The sequence below is a fragment of the Rutilus rutilus genome (genome assembly GCF_951802725.1).
Source record: "Rutilus rutilus genome assembly, chromosome: 23".
Classification (NCBI taxonomy): Eukaryota; Metazoa; Chordata; class Actinopteri; order Cypriniformes; family Leuciscidae; genus Rutilus; species Rutilus rutilus.
In genome coordinates, this window is record NC_140233.1 from 26,331,868 (window position 1) to 26,350,888 (window position 19,021).

A 19,021-nucleotide genomic window follows, 5' to 3' on the forward strand; every position below is an offset into this window, starting at 1 on the left:
AAATCTGAGAGTTGTCTCACTCATGCTTCTATAATTGAAACTTGCCGGCCCCAAAAGTTAGTAAAGACAATGTTTAAAATAGTCCAAGTGACTACAGTGGCTCAACCTTAAGTTTATCAAGCAATGAGAATACTTTTTGTGAGCAAAAAACAAACAAAAATAATGACTTTATTCAACTCTTCATGTTCTTCTGTGTTTCTCCGAGTGAGTTCACGAGTGTAACAGCGCAGCGCTTCTGGGTTGTACGTCAGAACGTAGGCTCACTATTGGCCGACGCTGGTCATGTGTGTGATGCCGGCCAATAGTGAGCCTCCGTTCTCACTCAGAGACCCACACAGAAGAAAAGGAATAGTGCTGTCATTAAAAATAATCCATTTTAGCGGAAGTGAGGGATTGTAAGGTTTGAATGCTTATTTCTCCTAAATGCGAATTTTGTCATTGTTTTGGATGCACCAGCTTATTCATAACATTAAGGCTAACATATTCATCCTAAGAGCTATAAAAGCTTACATTTTGATTTCAGGGGGCATTTGAGGCATGAAGACTTTTTTTTTTTTTCAAGGAAAAAACATTTACATTTGTCAATTTGGTGATTAAAAGATGAGTTTTAAGGAATACAATTATTGACTACAGGATGACTTTAAAAATGTTTGTTTTCCACCAGGTGACAGAAATCCTCCACTAAAGCATGGCACATTTTCTACATTATCTCCATGAATGAAAATCAGAAATTTAGATCTTCTTTAAAATTAAAAAATAGTTACATGTTGAAAAATTAAAATTAATTAAATAATGTTTTACCCACATATTGCTAATCTAAAAAATTACAGTAATATAAAGTTTGTTGATATTCTTAATGAATATAAATAATGAATATTAGCTGGTTATTTAAAATTATTAGAAATCAGTTCAATATTCAGGGATTGACTTGATAGGTAGCGAGAACCATCTGTTTAGTTCATAGTATACAAACAATATATTATTATTATTATTATTATTTTTAAATCATACCCTCCTAATACTGAAATCAGAATATTGGCCCTGATCTAGAGAAGACCATTTAGGAAAAAAAGCACTATACATACAATATATTTTTACTCAAATACCATTGCATTTTTATTATCATAACATTATTATTATAAAACAGCCTTATATGCAATTACAAATCAGTTATTAATTAACCTTTAATAAAAATGTAGTTTGCAACATTAGATTTTTTTCCTTGAAAAAAATTAACATACTATATCCATGTTTATCCAAATGAAAAGATATTAAATCGACATCGAATTCAATATCTTTCATATCTAGATTTCAAATCTATTTGACGCTTGAGTTCTCTCAGACGCGCGTTCGCGTGCAGATGTGAGCGCGCTCTGATCTGAAGGGCGGGTTGAAAACATCTTCTCAAAACAAGCAAAGACAGCATAGATGTTCAGTCAGGACTCACACTGGATCTATTCTACACTGGAAGAACAACAGTGATCTCGAGTTTTCTGACATTCACTCAGGATTTTGAGGACTTTTGTTATAAGGATGAAGGTGGTATTTGTTTTCATGATCATTTTTACAAGCCAACTCTTCACATCTCAGGGGCAAGTAAGTGACTTTAAAACAATATAGTCTAAAAATCAACAGAAACATTAAACGATCTTAAAAAAGCTTTTTACAAATAATTTACACTTGCTGTCATGAGATTTTCTATTGGGCTTAGGCTATATCAATATATCAATGTTCACTGTCTTTAATGTATTTGTATTCATTAATAATAATAATAATAATAATAATAATAATCTATTATAATATATTTGGCCTATATAATATTTCATCATTTAATGTTTTTAATAATAATATTTTAACATGTTTTATTAAAATATTAAAAATTTTATTATGAATATCAATATAAACATAAGAATGAATATAAATATGATAGTCTTTTAATCAAAATATTAATATATTATTCCGCTTCTCCAGGGCCTAATGCTGAATACTCAACATTTTAAATCAATAGCATATGAATGAGTTTAGTAATCATAACAATGTTCCTGTCAAGCTCTCTTCATAAACATCATGATTCTCTCTTGAAAACATCTTCCAGCTCAGTCTGCAAATATTTTTTTCACACTGTGAAACCGCTGTGGTGTTTGCCTTTGGTTTTAACACCAGGCTCTTATATTTTCCCAAAACACAGAGTAGATCTAGTCCAAGACTAACCAGATTTGCAGTGACAATCCAAATGACAGGGTAATTAAGCTCAGAATAGCCTTAAACTTTGTTTGGAACGGACTCTGGATTCTTCTGTAAAATGCACATTAACACATAGCCTACATATTGTGCATATTGTGTCTATATATATATATATATACAGTGCATCCGGAAAGTATTCACAGTATTTCATTTTTTCCACATTTTGTTATGTTACAGCCTTATTCCAAAATGGATTAAATTCATTATTTTCCTCAGAATTCTACAAACAACACCCCATAATGACAATGTGAAAGAAGTTTGTTTGAAATCTTTGCAAATTTATCACATGTACATCACATGTACATCAGTGTTCACAGCCTTTGCTCAATACTTAGTTGAAGCACCTTTGGCACCAATTACAGCCTTTGGTCTTTTTGAGTATGATGCTACAAGCTTGGCACACCTATTTTTGGGCAGTCTATCCCATTCTTCTTTGCAGAACCTCTCAAGCTCCATCAGGTTGTATGAGGAGCTTCAGCGCACTGCCATTTTCAGATCTCTCCAGAGATGCTCAATCGGCTGAAGTCTGGGCTCTGGCTGGGCCACTGAAGGACATTCCCAGAGTTGTCCCGTAGCCTCTCCTTTGTTATCTTGGCTGTGTGCTTAGGGCCGTTGTCCTGCTGGAAGAGGAACCGTCGCCCCAGTCTGAGGTCCAGAGCTCTGGAGCAGGTTTTCATCAAGGATGTCTCTGTACATTGGTGCATTCATCTTTCCCTCGATCCTGACTAGTCTCCCAGTTCCTGCCGCTGAATAACATCCCCACAGCTGATGCTGCCACCACCAGGCTTCACTGTAGGGATGGTATTGGCCAGGTGACGAGCGGTGCCTGGTTTCCTCCACACATTATGCTTACCATTCAGGCCAAATAGCTCAATCTTTGTTTCATCAGACCAGAGAATTTTTTTGCTCATGGTCTGAGAGTCCTTCAGGTCGGCTGTCATGTGCCTTTTGGCAAACTCCAGGTGCCTTTTACTGAGGAGTGGCCAGCACCACTGCACCATACAACACCACTGCTGCCTGCTTAGCTACTGTTCTTCAGCAAATCAGCACAGTGCTAAATCGACAGCTTGGCATCAACGTAAAAACTAGAAACTTTTGTGAATGGAAGATTACTACAAAAAAAGCAGTTTTCCAATCCGACCAGCCTCCCACTGCCATCAGCCTACATTCCGGAGAAGTAAGCTGATGGCTTAAGATGAATTACCCGTCTTTCGAATATCTGGGCATTGTGTTAAAAGGTGCTCCACACATTTTACTTATCATTATTTACAGGCCTCCAAAATACTCTCCAGCCTTTGCTGAAGACTTTACAGAACTGTTATCAACAATTTCCTCAGAGTATTTCAATTTCCTCAACAACAAATTGACTGTTTTGCTATTGCTGGGGATTATAATATTCACATAGATAATGCAGAAACCAATATGGCAAAATAAATCAAAACTGTTTTAAAAACTTTTGATCTGACTCAGCATGTACATGGACCCACACACAATCGTGGACACACTCTAGATTTACTTATCAGTAAGGGTCTAATTTCATCGATTGTTATTAAGGATGTAGCGCTGTCTGATCATTTCTGTATATTCTTTGATATATTGATCTCTCCTGCCACTGAAGCTAGATCTGTGTCTGTCAAGAAGAGATGCTTAAATGAGAACACTAGTGTACTATTTATGAAGGCTATATCCTTAACACCAAGTATATCTGCTGACTCTGTTGATTTTCTCCTTGAGTCCTTTAACTCAAAAGTTAAAAGTGTAATTGATGATATTGCTCCTGTCAAAGTCAGGAAGAAGAGTGGCAGACAAAAGGCACCTTGGAGAAACTCAACAGCAGTGCAAAATATGAAAAGACAATGCAGAAAAGCAGAGCGCATGTGGCGGAAGACAAAACTTGTAGTCCATTATAACATCTACAAAGACAGCCTTCATGCTTTCAATATGGAACTAGGCAAAGCTAGACAGACTTTCTCCTCAAATATTATAAACAGAAAAATAAATAACACACACACTCTTTTTGCTACTGTAGAGAGACTGACAAACCCCCCAAGCCAGATTCCCAGTGAAATGCTCTCAGACAACAAGTGCAGTGAGTTTGCTTCCTTCTTCTCTGAGAAAATCAATAAAATCAGAAAGGCGATCAGCACATCCTCGTGTGGCACTGAGGTAAGACAGATTAAACCACATCCTCAGAAATTTACTATGTCTGATTTCGAAGAAATTAATGTTAAAATTTTGGAAGAAACAGTACAGCACCTTAAAACATCAACCTGCGCTCTTGACACACTCCCCACCTTCTTTTTTAAAAGTGTGTTAAACTGCTTAGAAGCAGATCTTCTAGAAGTGGTAAATGCCTTACTTCTCTCTGGGATTTTCCAAAGTCCCTTAAAACTGCAGTTGTCAAGCCCATCCTGAAAAAGAGCAATCTGGATAGCAACATATTGAGCATTTACAGACCAATCTCAAATCTTCTTTTCAAAGGCAAGATCATTGAAAAAGTTGTCTTCAATAAGATGAACAACTTCCTAATCTCAAACGGATACTTTGACAATTTTCAATCTGGTTTCTGACCACACCACAGCACAGAGACAGCGCTCATAAATATAATAAACGATGTTCGGTTAAATAGTGATACAGGCAAAACGTCAATTCTGGTACTACTCGACCTCAGTGCTGCATTTGACACTGTCGATCATAACAAACTTCTTGACAGGATGGAAAACTGGGTGGGGCTTTCTAGGATAGTCCTAAAATGGTTCAGGTCATACTTAGGAGGGAGAGGTTATTATGTCAGTATAGGAGACCATAAGTCTCAGTGGACATCCATGACATGCACTCCACAAGTAGTGAGTTAAACTCGAGGTTCTGTGGGGTGCGGACTGGACTGATTCCATTCCTAAAGCTTCTGAACAAATGGGTTTTTGGGGTGCGGACTGATGAGGCAGTGAACCCGAGTTTACCCCGTGAGTCAGTCCTAGAGCTCCTCCTGTCCGATTTTAGGGAAAAATCGGGTCTATTGGAGACGTCCAATAGATTTTTTTGGGCGCGTCAAAAGAACACCACAGACACAGTACAATCCACATGGGAAAATCTCACAGTAAAACAAGCAGCTGGGTTGGGCTGGCTCTGGGCTGGGTCTCTGGGTGGGTCCATGTTAGCTGTTAAGTTGAAGAAGTTAGACCTCCTTATAAAAAAACAGGATTGTGAGGGGCAGAAGATCAGGCTTTGCGCCATAGAGGCACAAACTGTTAGGGACATTGAAATGTGTCAGTTAGACTTGCGTGCTCTGAAATTAAATCGAAAACCAGTTCCTATGCCTCTCTCTAGACTCACCTCTACTTTATCTCCTGTCACTTCACCTGTTGCTGTTGGACCTCAGAGTAATGATAATGTGATTTCTGAGCCGGATTTTGATGTTGGCAAGTATCTTAAACTCATGCCCCCATTTAGAGAAGCGAAAGTGGATCCGTATTTCGTTGCCTTTGAACAGGTCGCTACGAAATTGCGGTGGCCAAAAGACGTGTGGGCTCTGTTATTGCAGTGCAGCCTTTCTGGTAAAGCACAAGAGGTTTGCTCTGCCTTACTAATAGATCAGTCTCTTGACTATGATATAGTGAAATCTGCTGTTCTGAGAGCGTTTGAGTTGGTACCTGAGGCATACCGTCAAAATTTTAGATCACATGTGAAAACAGCCAAACAGAAGTTCACGAAGGGAGAAGAAAACCCTTTTCAAGAGATGGTGTCTCTCCAGCAAGAACTCGACTCTTGATCAGCTTCAAGAGCTGTTCTTGCGGACTTCAAAAGTAGTATTCTGGGAAAATGTTGTTGTCCATTTAAATGAACAGAAAGTTGCAAACCTTTCTGATGCCGCGGTTCTGGCTGATGAGTTCATGTTGGCGCATCGGAATGTGTTCCTTCCTGCACGTCGTGTTAGTGTGTCCCCTTCCGTTTGCGAAGTATCTGATAGGGAAGCGACACGTGTTTTCTCATGCATTGGCAAAGGTGAGAGCCAGTCGAGGCCACGCCGTAAAAATTACTGAAGCGATAAACGGGCTTGCTTTTAATGTCTCGATCCCAGTCATTTAATTTCTGACTGTAAGGCGTGGAAGCATTCCTCATCAAAATATCCACTTGAAAACAGATCTTGTAACAGGTACTATAAAACTTGGTGTGCGTTCTCAGTTACCTGTCGAGGGGGTGGGCATTATTCTCGGGAATGACCTTGCAGGGGGCAAAGTTTTTCCCTGTCCAATTGTGGTCCATAACCCTAGTGTGAGTGAGCAACCTGACTTAGCACATCAATTCCCTGCAGCTTTCCCTGCGTGCATTGTGACTCTTGCTCATTCGTCTATATTCAGATACATGGTGGATCTCTCTGAATCATTTTTGGTGTTGCATGACGAATCTGTGGACTGGTAATAAGATACCAGTAGAGCCAGAAGTTCGCCCTAACAGCGAGAGCGCAGTTACATTTCCTTTAAAAGTTGGTAAGGAACAGCTGGCTGCTGCACAGAAATTAGACCCCTCATTGGTAAAATGCATTGAAGTTGCTGTTCCCCTTAGTCAGGTGTCTAATGCAAAGGTAGCTTATTTTTGGGAAGATTCTGTGCTCATGTGTAAGTGGAGGCATGAAGCCCATGATGATTGCAAGAATTGCTCCAAATTGTATTGCCAGCTGGTTACCGAGAGCATGTGTTAAAACTGGCTCATAAATATGTGCTACTAGGACATTTGGGTGTCACAAAAACCTTTCCCAGAGTTTCCTGATACTTTTATTGGCCGGGATTAAAATCCAATGTATCCAACTTTTGTAGATCGTGTCCTGTATGTCAATTGGCTGGTAAACACAACAAAAAAATGCCAGTTGTCCCTCTGCAGCCGATACCGGTTATGCAAGAACCTTTTGAGCGACTCCTTTTTGATTGTGTGGGTCCGGTACCTAAATCAGGACACGAATATATTTTAACAATCATGTGTACCACAACACGTTTGCCAGAAGCGATACCTTTACGCTTAATTAGAGCCCAAGTAGTAATTAAAGAGTTGGTGAAGTTCTGCACTACCTTTGGTCTGTCCCGTGTTGTGCACATCATTGTTTACATCAAAGACATTTGCGCAGACCCTTGCTGAGTTAGGGGTTAAACGCCAACTCTCAAGCGCGTCCCACCCTGAATCGCAGAGCGTGTTCGAAAGATTTCATCAAACCCTTAAGTCATTGTTGCGCTCCTACTGCATAGCCAATGGGAAGGATTGGGCTGAGGGTCTTCCGTACCTTATGTTTGCTGTGCAAACATAGCAAGCAGAGCAAGAGAGTCTTGGGTTTAGTCCAGCTGATCTTGTTTTCGGCCACACTGTGCGTGGCCCTTTGAAGTTGCTAAGTGAGCAATTATTAGCTAAGGACTCCTCGCCTGTGACTGTACTTGACTACATTAGCACTGTTCGTAAGAGATTGCATAAGGCCTGCAAAATTGCTTGAGAACACTTGGTCACAGTTCAGTCAAAAATGAAGACCCTCTATGGTAAGAGAAGTAAATTTCGTAGTTTTCAACTGGGTGACAGTGTTCTTGTTTTCTTACCCGATCCGGGTTCTGTGTTTCAAGCAAAATTTTCGGGTCCATATGAAGTCAAAGAAAAGCTCAGCGACACTAATTATGTCATTCACACTCCTAACCACGGCGAACATAAATATGTTGAAGCAGTTTATTGTGCGTGGCGAGAAACCTGCTTCCTTCTCTGTTCCACCTGTTGCTGTTTCTACTGTTCGTGTAATGCCAGAGGATGAACTACTTGAAAAAGGTGCACAAGTTCCAGCTAAGCAGCTTCAAAACTCTGCCATATTGAGTTACTTACAGAGCTTTCATGCACACCTGACAAAAAAACAGAGTGAGCAGATTATTAGATTGGTTCGTGACTATCCCTCACTCTTTTCTTTAACATTGGCAGAACGACAATGTTAAAACATGACATTGATGTAGGTGAATCTCATCTAGTCAAGCAACATCCCTATAGAGTAAACCCCAGAAAGCGTGACATAATGAGATCTGAAGTGGGGTATATGCTGCAGCATGGACTAGTGGTGAATAGTCAGAGTCCATGGAGTTCGCCATGTCTATTAGTGCCCAAATCCGACGGCTCCTAATGCTTCTGTACGGACTATCGGAAGGTTAACTCCTTAACGAAACCTGACTCCTTTCCTCATCCTCGGTTGAAGGACTGTGTTGACAGAGTAGGCTCTGCTAGATATGTCACAAAATTAGACCTGTTAAAAGGTTATTGACAAGTGCCCCAACTCCACGTGCAGCTGAGATCTATGCGTTTGTCACTCCTTAACATTTCCTACAGTATGAGGTTTTAGCTTTTGGCATGAGAAATGCCCCTGCCACCTTCCAGCGCCTTATGCAGGTGGTCTTGACAGGACTGCCGAATTGTGACGCATACCTAGATGATGTAGTCATCTATTCAAAAACCTGGGAAGATGTAAAAACTCTGGAGTTAGTATTCAGTCGCCTGGCTGCTGCCTCCCTAAACTTGAATCTTGCCAAATGTGAGATGGGCAAAGCTGTGGTAACGTATCTGGGGAAACAAGTCGGCCAGGGTTGTGTCAAGCAAGTTGAGGCTAATGTTGCTGCCATACTTGAGTTTCCTACACCCCGTAACAAGCGTGATCTACGCCGATTTTTAGGCATGAGTGGGTACTACCGGGGTTTCTGTTGTAATATCTGCACTTGTGTCACCACTTACTGATCTTCTCATTACTACCAAGAGTTTTAGGTGGAGTAATGAGTGTGATAATGCTTTTAAGACCGCAAAAGATCTTCTTTGCCATGCCCCAGTGTTGTCTGCCCCTAATTTTGACCTGCCTTTCAAACTCCAAGTAGATGCCAGTGCTACCGGTGCTGGAGCAATCCTGTTGCAGGAGGACTCCCGTGGAATTGACCACCCTATCTGCTACTTCTCAAAGAAGTGCTCAGTGTCAACAGTACAGTACGATTGAGGAGGCTCTCGCCTTGCTTCTAGCCCTTCAGCATTTCAAGGTTTACTTAGGAAGTAGTGCCATGCCTATCGATGTTTACACTGATGATAACCCATTGATCGTTCTCTCCCGCATGTCCAACTCCAATCAACGTTTGATGCGCTGGGCCCTAATTGTCCAGGAATATAATCTTTACCTGCAGCACATCCGTGGTAAAGACAATGTGGTGTCAGATGTGTTCTCTAGGACTACAGATGTGGAGACTTGAGTGGGTTGGTTAAATGATGGCTGAATTGCACTACTATTGAAGGTCTATGAGTAGCCTATTTTACAATTCGTGGGTTGTAAACTTTAGTGGTGGGGGTGTTATGTCCTGAGACGTATTTTATTTGTGATTGATCTATGTGATTTGTGTTTGGTTTCGTTTGTTTTTGTTTTTCCCCATGTCTACTGCTACCATTCTCATGGAGGTGATTGGGTTCACCTGTTGCTGATTTGCTGCCCATACACCTCAGCTCCACTGATTGGCTGCAGCCAGGAGAAAACCAGCATATAAAGCCGGCACTACTTCACAGCAAGCTGAGAGGGATGCAGATTATAACTTGCCACACAGACTTTTTTTTTTTCTTTCTCCTGCTCCAGAGAACTTTACTGTGTTCTGTTGCTGACAAGTGCTAATCATTGGTTCAATTGTGAATTTAGTAGAAAACTTACACCTTTGTTCAGAATTTAAGATTTTCTTTTAAGGAAATTTGTAGGGAGGTGGGTGCCCTTTTGTTTGAAACTTCTTTTCTCCTGGTTATGTGTAGTCAGGGAGATAGGAAAGTTCATTTGTTATTTATTTTCCTTTTTGTTTTGTTTATGTATAGGTAAGTTATAGGTAACTGAGTTAGACACCTTTTTGTTGTTGTGCTGGCCTTTGCCCCCTCCTGAAGCTTATGTTTCCATTTTATATTCTTTTGATTCAATAAACACCAACTTACTCGTTCTGGATGTGTGTTACTGGGGCTGGAGACAAGAAGTTCCTGTGCTCTCTCTCCCCCTCCATAATTTATGGCTATGCCTATCACCCCTAGACTAAAAGGCTCGTAACAAGTCATGTCCAAATCATGTCCAATCAACTGAATTTACCACAGGTGGACTCCAATTAAGTTGTAGAAACATCTCAAGGATGATCAGTGGTAACAGCACCTGAGCTCAATTTTGAGTGTCATGGCAAAGGCTGTGAATACTTATGTACATGCAATTTTTTTTTTCATTGTAATAAATTTGCAAAGTTTTTTTTTTAAACAACCTTCTTTCACGTTGTCATCATGGGGTATTGTTTATAGAATTCTGAGGAAAATAATGAATTTAATCCGTTTTGGAATAAGGCTGTAACTTCACAAAATGTGGAAAAAGTGAAGCGCTGTGAATACTTTCCAGATGCACTCTGTATATATATATATATATATATATATATATATATATATATATATATATATATATATATATATATATATATATATATATATATATATATTAGCATTTATATTATAATATTTGTCTTAAAATATAAAAAGTCTAATAAAACCATCTACAGATGATAATTGTGAATGATTAACTGTTCCTCATGTTGTGACAGGTGGCGTGAGATGGTGTTGTGTGTTTCTGTGTTTGATTGCTCAGGTCTGTCGGAGCAGTCCAGAGGTTCTGAGCGCTCTTCGGCAGGTGCAGAAGCTCCTCTCGGCCCACGAGACGTCCTTCCTACAGAGTCTGCGGAGCCTCCGCAAGAAACTGGGCCTCTTGCAGAACAGCACAGTCAAACACAGCAGCACAGGTGAGGTCAGCAGCGCCACGGCCCAACACAGATCACTGTCCTTTACACCATGAAACACAGGCTGTAGGAACTGCTCGTCTCATTCCCAGTCTCAGCCTGTCCTCCTCCTGAACCGCTGGCTAACGGCCGGGTCCTCGGGAGTGTGTTTGAGTCGGGACACGAGGTCCACTTCGTGTGCAGCCCTGGCTTTGAGCGGACGGGGCCGGAGACCAGAGTCTGCCTGGAGTCCCGGAGCTGGAGCGGAGCAAAGCCGTCCTGCAGGGGTACGACTGCTGCACACACACTTTACCTGTCATTTACACTCATACTCCACTCTGACACCAGTATTTAGTATGTAGCCTATGTTTGACACATAAATGTCTAGACCAGGGGTTTTCAAACTGGGTTCCAGAGACTTCCACTTCCAAAAATAATTAAAGAAATTTGATTAAATTAAAATTGTAATAAAATAAATAAAATTGTACATAAAGAAATGATCTTAGATTAAAATAAATTGTTTAAAGTGAATACAATTTTAAATAAAAACAATTTAATTAAAATGAATAAAATTGTATTTAAATAATTCATTTGATTAGATAAAAATACAATTTCTTTAAATAAATTAAATCAAATAGGGCAAAACTAAAATGAAACTTGATTTCAATAAATGAAAATAAGAAAAGCAGTGTGAAAATGTAAAAAATAAAAACAAAACACTGGCAAGTGAAACAGGGCAACACACACACACACACACACACACACACACACTGGGACTAAAGAGATATTTAACAAGACACAGGTGAGACACATGAGGGCAAATCAAAAACCATGGCAACAGATGAGCATGAAGGAAAACACTGAGAACACTGCAAAACTAACTCAGTCCAACCGAAGCAAAATTTAAATAAAAACATTTGACAAACAAAAAATTGAGAACTAAAAAACATTTTATCTAAATATAGAAATAACTAAATAAATCAAAACATTTGATTAAAATAAATACAAAATGATTACAAATAAATACAGTTTCGTGTAACTAAATAAAATAAATAAATTGGACAAAACTAAACTAAATGTTAAGAAAATAAACAAAAACAAATATAAAAAGTTAATATACAAGAGTTCAGCACTGCACTGAGTAGAAATGTCATAGAAACTAAATATTTTACACATTTGTAATATTAATTTTCCACAGTAATATATGGGTCTTTGTACATGAAATCATATAACTGCCTTGGTCATATTTCATATCATATCAGTGGCATCTGAAGATTGAAAAGCCTTGGTTTAGACTTCAGAAATATAAGTTGAACGAATGTTCAGTGTAAATTGTTTGTGAACCTCTTGGTGTCAATCCAGTGCAACAAGCAGAACAAATCTGAAAAACCTTATTTATATTGTTGCTTTCAGTTTAATGTACCAATTTATGGCTTATTCATGAAATCAAGCCAAAAAATAATTTCATAAATTGTTGTGTTCAAATAAACAAAACAAAAAAAAAAATACACTTAATTTATGAAGCAGTAGCTGAGCAAAATAGTGAAAATTCTTTGTAAAATGTTTCGCACAAATATTGAATTAATTGCAAGAATAAATAACTTGTTAATAAAACATGAGCAAAAAAATCTGTGTAATTCCTTCATAAAGCCTTTGGCATTAGTTGTCAAGTGTAACAATGTATGCATCATTCATGAAACACAAGATAAATTATTATTAAATCTTTTGCATAAATGTTTGCATTCAATTCAGTAGAACAGTTAACGCCTTATTTGTTCAACACGAGCCAAACAAATTAGTGCAAATCCTTCGTAAAACCTCTTGCATAATTTACATTCAATTTAACAACAATTTATACTTTACACACGCTTACACTTCCTCTTTTGTTTCATGAATAAATTAGTCATAAAATCTTTTGCATGTGCACATTTAAAACAATTTAAGAATCATTCATTAAACACAAGCTGAGCATTTTTTGTGTAAATCATTTATAAAACCTTCAGTTCAAAGCAACACTTTTTACCTGTTGATGAAACACAAGCCGGATAATGTGTGTAAATCCTTTTATCCAGTGTTGTGTTGCGCTGCTGTGGGGCCATTTCTATTTTCCTCAAACCAAAGCCATATTTGACGTTTCACCCAGATATACAGCAGTATGACACACTGAATGGACTTTACTTCCATCGGGACCTTGCTGTCATATTAAATGTGGTGTCTACTCTGACAGAAGTCGATAAGGTCAAAGGTCAGTGTATGAGCGTGTTCTGCTTGTGTGGTCTCAGTTGTGGACGCCCCTGTAAACACTGATGGATACACTGATGGATCCGCTGACGGATACACTGCTCTATCAGCGTCTGAGAGGCCGTCGCACTGCATCCAGTTTCTGGGCTCCAGTCACTGCAGCTGTGAGCCGGGGTTCAGCATCTCCAGCCACAACAACACACTGTGCACAGGTGACACACACACACACTGCATGTATACTGTTGTTATCAAAATTATTCATTGCAAATCAGGTTTATTGGCAAACATTACAGACTGTTTGCAATGAACAAATCAAACACAAGTAATTGAAATAGCTCAACACAACAAATGTTTCAAGTGGTTTCCCCAAATTTAACTGAAAATGCAACTTTTAATGACTTCTGCAGTCTCAAAATTATTCAACCCCCTGAATAGAGTCCATCAGAACAGCACAAATCTGCAAAACAGGGGCACGTTCAAGTTCAAAACGGTGCGCAACGTTTTGCTACGGTGTCCGGGTTGAACGTCATGTGTCCTGGAAATGGCGTGCAATGGGGTTTGAGATACGTCTTCTCTTGTTTGGTGGGTGTGTCAGAACTGCAGTCCAATCAGCAGCAACATGTACTGTATATAAAGCACACGCTATTAAAGTGAACTCGCACAATGGGTTCAAGGAAAGTAATTTATGTGTTCGATGCAACAACTGAGGATATTAGAAGACATGTTTGTCGTAGGTTTTATTGTAAAAATATAGGATATCAACATAATGATGGAGTTGTTTATATTTTTAGCTTCATTGCAAGTGTATGAAATTTGGTATAGAAATAAACAATGGTAATTAAGTGCTTTTCCTAAAAATGAGAAAGAAAATACAGGGTATTAAAACAGTATGAACTACAAATAAAGTCAGTATGTGAGGCTAAATAGATGTGTTTTAGTCTGAATTAGGTAAGATGTGTGCTTCAGTTTCAGCAATCCCTTCACTCGATTGGGATGTTCTCTTTTGTTCTGGGTGGCAAGTGCAGTAACTGTAACATCGGGCATATTTTGTAGTATTAAACATATTTATACCGACTTCATCAGGCTCCGAGAATTCTTCACAAAGAACACAAAGAATGGCCTTCTCAGCTGCCATAGTTGCAACTCTTGCGTCATCAGAACAGTGTGTTCAACGCATCACCGTTTCTGTTTAAAAAACGTTGTGCAACGTTTTGTCGGGGCTGAACGCAGCCCAGGTGTTGTCTCACTAATCAAGGGCTTCATTAGTTGCACCAGGTGTGCTTGAGCTAGAACACATGAAATATCTGAACCTGCTAGATTTGTTGAGTGTCACGTTTAACTGCAAGATAGAAATATGGCTAAGTCAAAAGAATGGTCCAAAAAGTTAAGAAAAGATATCATCACCCTTCACAAGAATGAAATAAAGTATTGATCATCTATCAACTCAGAATGGTTATTTTCTTTGCCACAGAAAAATAACTCCTACTGTATCCAGTATTACACAGAGTATGTACATCACGAGAGTCAGCAGGAGAAGAAATGTTGATGATGATCAGTGGAAGACCAGACTTCAGCTTGACCGTTTCTCGTCGTTAGTCTTACAACTCGCAAGTGAATATATATATATATATATATATATATATATATATATATATAAATTCGATTTTTATACATTTATATCATTTTTGCTTCTATAATACCTGCCATGAAAGTCAGCTTATTCCAGTGTTGTTACTGGCTCTTAATGCCAGTGATAAAAGAGCATGTCAGCCAATGTTCAATTAAATGTATTTTTAAAATGCTACATTATTCAGTGTGATCATGTATGAAATGAAACAGAACAGAAATTAATACAGCATGGTAGGTTTGATGTATGATTAATGAGTTTCATTTTTAAACAGTTTTCAGACGCAAATGCCACAGCAGTCGTATCAGGACTTAAATGACAGCAGCGACGTCTGACCTAAAGCAGCACTGTGTGTGTGTGTGTGTGTGTGTGTGTGTGTGTGTGTGTGTGTGTGTGTGTGTGTGTGTATTTCAGACATTGACGAATGCGAGCTCTTCCGCCTAACTCCACCTGGCCGCCTGTGTCTGCACACCTGTGTGAACACACCTGGAAGTTTCCGGTGCCAGTGTCCGGCCGGATACCGCCTGGGCCGCGATAGCAGGAGCTGCCATGGTGCGTTCATCACCAGACCTGCATTATCTGCTCCTGTATAATCATCTTACACTACGACAGAGGCTCTGTTTCATTATCTAGTGCGCTGCTTTCTAGGGCAGCATCCGAAACACAACGTTCCTCAGTGAGGGAGTGATTTGTAACGCTCTACATCAGTTCTACACGCCACATACACAACACTCCTCTTGAAACACTGGGGATTCACAGCAGGAGGCGAAAACCCCACTCGTCTCCATAGAGAATTGTTTCAGAGGTAACAAAAATAATGTATATGCCAAATTCCCTGTGGATAACTACATTACCCATAATCCCAGAGAAAGATCCACCAATCAGAGGAGATACCGTTAACATGGAAGCGCAAATCATGGCAAAATATGTCTCCCTAAACTTGCAAACTACTTATATGCTTGTTTATCTACACTGAGAAAAAAATTATACAAATTGAAAAAAATACTGTTTTTAAACTTAAAGTTGCATAAAATTGCAGTAGTTTTCTATTTTTTCTGCATTTTCATTTAAGGCTTTGATTTTTTTTTTCTGCTTCGAAAAAGTTTGTAATGCGATTCATCTTAGGTTTTTTTTAAAGAAATCTTTATGGAGAAAATAAACTAAAACTAAATACTGAAGGCAACAGTAATTTAATTATATTGAATGATTATATTTAATCAACGTTTTTTGATTAAACTATAGGATTTTCTCACACGTCTGCTGTCTTGGATGGGTTTCTTTCGCTGTGTTTAACTCCACTTTTAGACATGCACTGGTGAACTTCCCTGAGCACTTCTCGGCTGGATCCCCGTCGCCATTTTGAAGTGCGTTCAACTTCGTCAAGTGGGCGAGGGAAGTTTATTAGGACTCGATTTTGACCAAAGAAGCAAGTCTACTCAATACGTACACTTCAGGGAGATCATAGACCACAGTGCAAAACTGTTGTGGCGTCACAACAGCAACTCGCAGAGTCACACTTAATTTACCCACAAGTGATCAAGGGCTGAGACCATTCAATGAAACACATTGCAAGGGTTCTGCTAGTAGTGGGCGCTCACGCAACGCAAGCAATGGCGTTTATCTGAGTGAACGAGACTGAGGAAAGTTGGGGAGGGAAGGGCATAAAAAAAGTGGACTTGAATGCAGCCGCTGAAGTTTTTACAGGGCATGCTGGGAATACAATGTGGCCGTAGATTTTGCCCAAAAGGTGGTGATTTAGAACAAATCTAGATTGACCAAGATACGAGCCAACTAACTTAAAAATGGGCAAAGTGAACTCTAATATTTTCATAGTAGTTAAAAGGAACCTTTTAAATAAAAAGTTGTTTGTGCTTCGTGTAGACATTGACGAGTGTGTGAGGGCGAGCCATAACTGCAGCAGGGAGCAGGTGTGTGTGAACACATACGGAGGTCATCGCTGTGAGCCGGTGGACTGTCCTCGCTTCCGCAACGCCACATACATCAAAACCTCAGCGCTGTAAGTTACAGCACCGCCAGCGTCTCTCAGATTAGCCCTGATCTCAGGGTGAGCGTGTTCAAGAGCTGGCTGGAGAACTCACCAAAACAAACGGTCATGACCAACAATGGTCCCACTTTATATTCAGTGGTTTTAACTACTGTATACTAACATGGAAATTAGTAATATGATATAATGGACTTATTGTGTATATATGTTTTTACATTGTACTTATATTTTAAAAATACCTGCATGTAATTACAGCTGTAATTAATGTAATTACATTTATAATGACACTGTTGACCCTTCCCTTACACATTAACCCACCCATACCACCACACCGGTCCCTAACCTTACCCGTATCACACCTCAACAATAGCAGCACAAGTGTTTTACAATACAACATGAACACAATAAGTACATAGAACATAAAGCCACTTAATATAAAGAGGGAGCCAAACAATTAATCCGAAGGCTGCATTAAAGGAGAACTTTACTCCGGTCAATTTTAACATTGAGCTCATTTTTTTGTACATTTGGAGTGCTGTCAGTACAGAGAACAACGACAAAAATTGGTGTTGCCTACACCGGGTTATCCTCTTTTTAAAAATTGCACCCTGTTGACTTCAATGGGGCAAGTACTAAACCAATGCGCGTGAACTCGACAATCGATTACTATGGACTTCGACCGAAAACAGGATGTAAATACAGGTATGTTCGCTGGCTGAATAAACATCATTTTTATTAATATCTTTCACATCTACTGCAGTCAGATTCACCGTGTTCACTCTGAAGGAATCACTCACATGACCTGTGCACTTGTAATGACACATCAAGGATGTTAAGAGGCTAAAAGCAGGTTTAAAACTTGCCCCATTGAAGTCAACAGGGTGCAAATTTTAAAAAGAGGATAACTCGGTGTAGGCAACACCGATTTTTGTCGTTGCTCTCTGTATTGACAGCACTCCAAATGTACAAAAAAATGAGCTCAATGTTAAAATTGACCGGAGTTCTCCTTTAAGACCGAAAAACAACACAAACATGTAAACTCAAACTCTTAGCTATGCTAGCTCTTCATACTGACAGATTTGAAAATCGAATTGGCGTAGCTAAATGGGTTTGGTTGGTATATTGGTTTATAAAGCAACAGATGGGAAACATGTTCTTAGCATTGTTGCAAAAACAATAGTTTTCCCCTAAGTTATAATTAGTTTATCCACATTTGTCCATATTTCTGGATTTACTGCTCTGTGCCGATCGACTTGCTATATTTCCAAGACATAATTTCAGGCTAAAGTTTGGTCTGGCTTCCCACCGCCTCTCTCTGGTTCCTCTTCCTCCGCCCAGGCGCTGTGACCGTAACCCGTGTGTCCAAGGAGACCACTCCTGTCTGCAGGCCCCGGTCTCCATTAACTTCCACTTCATGGCGATGGTGTCCAACATATCGGTGCCCACCGTGCTCTTCCGCTTGTCCGCGGCCCGAGTCCTGGGCGACGAGCTGCGCTTCGGCCTGCTGCGGCCACGGGGAGTCCAGCACTTCAGCGTCCAGCGCGCCGGCAGACAGACGGGGCAGTTGGTGCTGGTGAAGCCCGTCCAGGGTCCCGCCACGCTAGAGGTCGACATCGAGATGAGCGAAATGGAAAGAAAGGAGCTGCTGGGGCGATACGTCACCAAAGTCACTCTCTTTGTGTCACCATACAGCTTCTGAGACGCAGAAGACAGTGCTGTGAAATCATTCACAGGCGAGATACTGGGGACCGTCCCTGCCGAGGAGAGATAGAGGCACTATTATACTATTCCTGAGGTGCCAATTTACCAGGACAAAAGAAAACTTACGAGTGGTCGGAGTAATTTAAGCCCTCAGAATAGGAAACAAAAACCTTCCATTTGGACCGAAATATTTATGCATGTTGAAGATAATTAAGACAGTGACCTGTCATTTTGAAATGTGGAAAAATTACTTCATTTCATATAAAAAATATTTCTGGGACAAATAAGGTAGTCGAAGACAATAATAAAACGACAAATCTATTAAAATTTAGTTTGAAATGTCAGTTTTTTAGAAATGATTTCAAGTTGGTTTTATGGGTTTAAAAAACAGTTTTCAAGAAAAGCATTTACTGACTTTAATTGTGTTGTAACATC

At 39.5% G+C, this 19,021-nt stretch overlaps 1 protein-coding gene across 1 annotated transcript; it reads left to right on the top strand.

Moving 5' to 3' along the window:
* Positions 1-1,523: 1,523 nt before the first annotated feature.
* On the top strand, positions 1,524-19,021 carry LOC311283334 (fibulin-7). Its single transcript, XM_084397685.1, has 7 exons — positions 1,524-1,596; positions 10,886-11,036; positions 11,126-11,299; positions 13,295-13,465; positions 15,295-15,432; positions 16,762-16,897; positions 18,224-19,021. Exons 1-7 carry the CDS (start codon positions 1,534-1,536, stop codon positions 18,582-18,584), a joined length of 1,194 nt encoding a protein of 397 aa, XP_084253811.1. The 5' UTR covers positions 1,524-1,533; the 3' UTR covers positions 18,585-19,021.

Bases quoted from the DNA above. Each gene is read 5' to 3' on its own strand.
- LOC311283334 (XM_084397685.1), top strand. From the start codon at position 1,534: ATGAAGGTGGTATTTGTTTTCATGATCATTTTTACAAGCCAACTCTTC. The intron at 11,300-13,294 runs GTACGACTGCTG...GTGTGGTCTCAG, and splicing joins AGCAAAGCCGTCCTGCAGGG to TTGTGGACGCCCCTGTAAAC. The intron at 15,433-16,761 runs GTGCGTTCATCA...TGCTTCGTGTAG, and splicing joins CGATAGCAGGAGCTGCCATG to ACATTGACGAGTGTGTGAGG.